At 42.9% G+C, this 1,946-nt stretch overlaps 1 protein-coding gene across 1 annotated transcript in view; it reads right to left on the minus strand.

Moving 5' to 3' along the window:
* The window catches only part of LOC107104918 (putative ferric-chelate reductase 1), a gene marked incomplete at its 3' end in the record, with an annotated part of 15,106 nt that overhangs the window by 8,613 nt on the left and 4,547 nt on the right, over window positions 1-1,946 (minus strand). The window contains exons 2-4 of the mRNA XM_015405035.1: window positions 1,406-1,610; window positions 1,042-1,184; window positions 865-959 (exon numbers count right to left, since the gene is read on the minus strand). Coding sequence (XP_015260521.1) covers window positions 865-959; window positions 1,042-1,184; window positions 1,406-1,610 — 443 coding nt within the window. The remainder of the gene's footprint in view (window positions 1-864; window positions 960-1,041; window positions 1,185-1,405; window positions 1,611-1,946) is intronic.

Here is a 1,946-nt window from a genome sequence, read left to right on the forward strand (position 1 = left end):
TGTCTGATGAAGGGACTAAAGCATACTACAGCTGGGCAACCACTGTTAGATATTTTCAATCGTTGCACGCAGCTACAACTCAAACTGTACGACTAAACCACAGGGTTTTCAAAGGTCACAGGTCACAATGCATGTTCTTACACTGTGCGACCCAACGCTCTGATGCGATCTACCTACTTACACTGTACATCTAAGAACAAGAGGTCGGACTGAGCGAAGAGAGATGGCGCTGGTCGGACTCATCAATCTGGAAGAAGAACCCCCTTGTTTGTGCATGCGCAGTGCTCGAGGTTCTGGTAAATTAGCTCGTAGCTCTTCTTCAACAGCAGGATTTGTCCATGAACACCTTACGAATTAGGGATAGACTTTTGTTTTAGTTTTTACGAAACCAGTGGCTCGTTTTTTCAACAGTAGGCTAACAGGAAAGAGGGTATGAGAGAGAGGGAGAGACATGCAGGAAAGGACCACAGGCCAGATTAGCACTGACTACGCTCCTGGCTGGTACGTTTCAATTTCAGAGGCTGCATCCAGGTAGATCACATCAGAGCGTCGGGTCACACAGCGTGAGAACAAACATTGTTAGCTGTGAACTCACACTGTATGATGAAACCCTGTGATTTCTTCGTACAGTGTGAGCTGTAGCTGCGTGCAACGATTAAAACATTCGTACAGTATATACCCGGGTTTAGAGGGAATTTGTTTTTCCTATTACTTTTGCTCTACTATCAGATTTGTAAAAAATGATTAATTGAAATCATTTCCCCCTGCCAGAATTTATAGTTGTTGTTGTTTAAGCTTTTTACTAAACTTGGATCAAGGTATTCCATAATATGGATCAGCTCAAAGGAAGAAACATAAACTCACAAAAACTGAACTGTGTCTGGAGCGTCATGAGGAGCGTTCCAGATCACCACCACCTCGCTCTGTTTGTGGTCACTTGTGTGGCTCACAGCTGAATCCTGCAAACAGTTTGAAGTGTTTGTTACTTGATGGAGACTCGTTTTACACTAGAGCCTCCTTCTGCCATGTGTTTGCTCATACCTGGTGCATAGAGCAGGTGAGCAGCTGCGTTCTGATAGGATTAGTTAACATGAAGGTGCCGATCGTTGATACGGAGGCCTGATTGGTTGGATCCCGGGCCTGTAACAGGAAGCCTTCGAAGGACTTTGAACCTGTGAGGATGACTGAAAAAAAAAGAAAGTTATAACATTTTAAAACTGCATCAAGGATACTACCAAAATAAAATATCAAATGTCAAATGCTTAAATTATTAAAAAAAAATGTATATTTTCTATATTAGCTGCACTAGTTTTCTTTTATTAAGCAAGAAGCTGAAGATCAGGACTGGTGTTAAAGTGCAACACCTTTTGAAACCCCTCTGAATATTTAGCAAATGTTTAGTTACCCTGGATCCTGTCTCCTGGACTGAAGCTGGTGACGTTGGTTTTCAGCTGGTAGGGGCTGGTAGTCGTCTGAGCTGGGACACCATGATGAGGTTCCATAGTACTGCAGGCTTTAGTGACCTTACCATTAGCGTAGCCAGCTGCCGGCACCAAATGACCTCCAAAGAAGGAGAGGATGAAGAAAAAACTCAAAGTCCCACGAGCCATCTGTGGGTAAAAATGTATCCCTTTAATATTCTCTGTCCCCAAGAAAAAACATCCTTAAACAGAGGGGGGTGGGCTCATGTTTCAGCTTTCAAAAACCTAAAATGCAGCAACTGAGTCGATCCCTTCCCGCTATCATCTCCACCCGACCACTTTACAGGGGAACAGAAGGGAACAGCCAGGCCAACAATTCCCTTTAACGACCCCCCGTTCTCCTTGAAAATGGCTATTATTGTCAGGTTTCTGTTATGTTTTTCTTTTGAGTATTCAGTCTTACTTTACTCCTATTTTTCTAGTGTTTAGTTTTCTTTTCTCCATGTTTTATAGTCCTAGTTATTT

This window comes from Cyprinodon variegatus, unplaced genomic scaffold (genome assembly GCF_000732505.1).
Source record: "Cyprinodon variegatus isolate N-32 unplaced genomic scaffold, C_variegatus-1.0 Scaffold1952, whole genome shotgun sequence".
Lineage (NCBI taxonomy): Eukaryota > Metazoa > Chordata > Actinopteri > Cyprinodontiformes > Cyprinodontidae > Cyprinodon > Cyprinodon variegatus.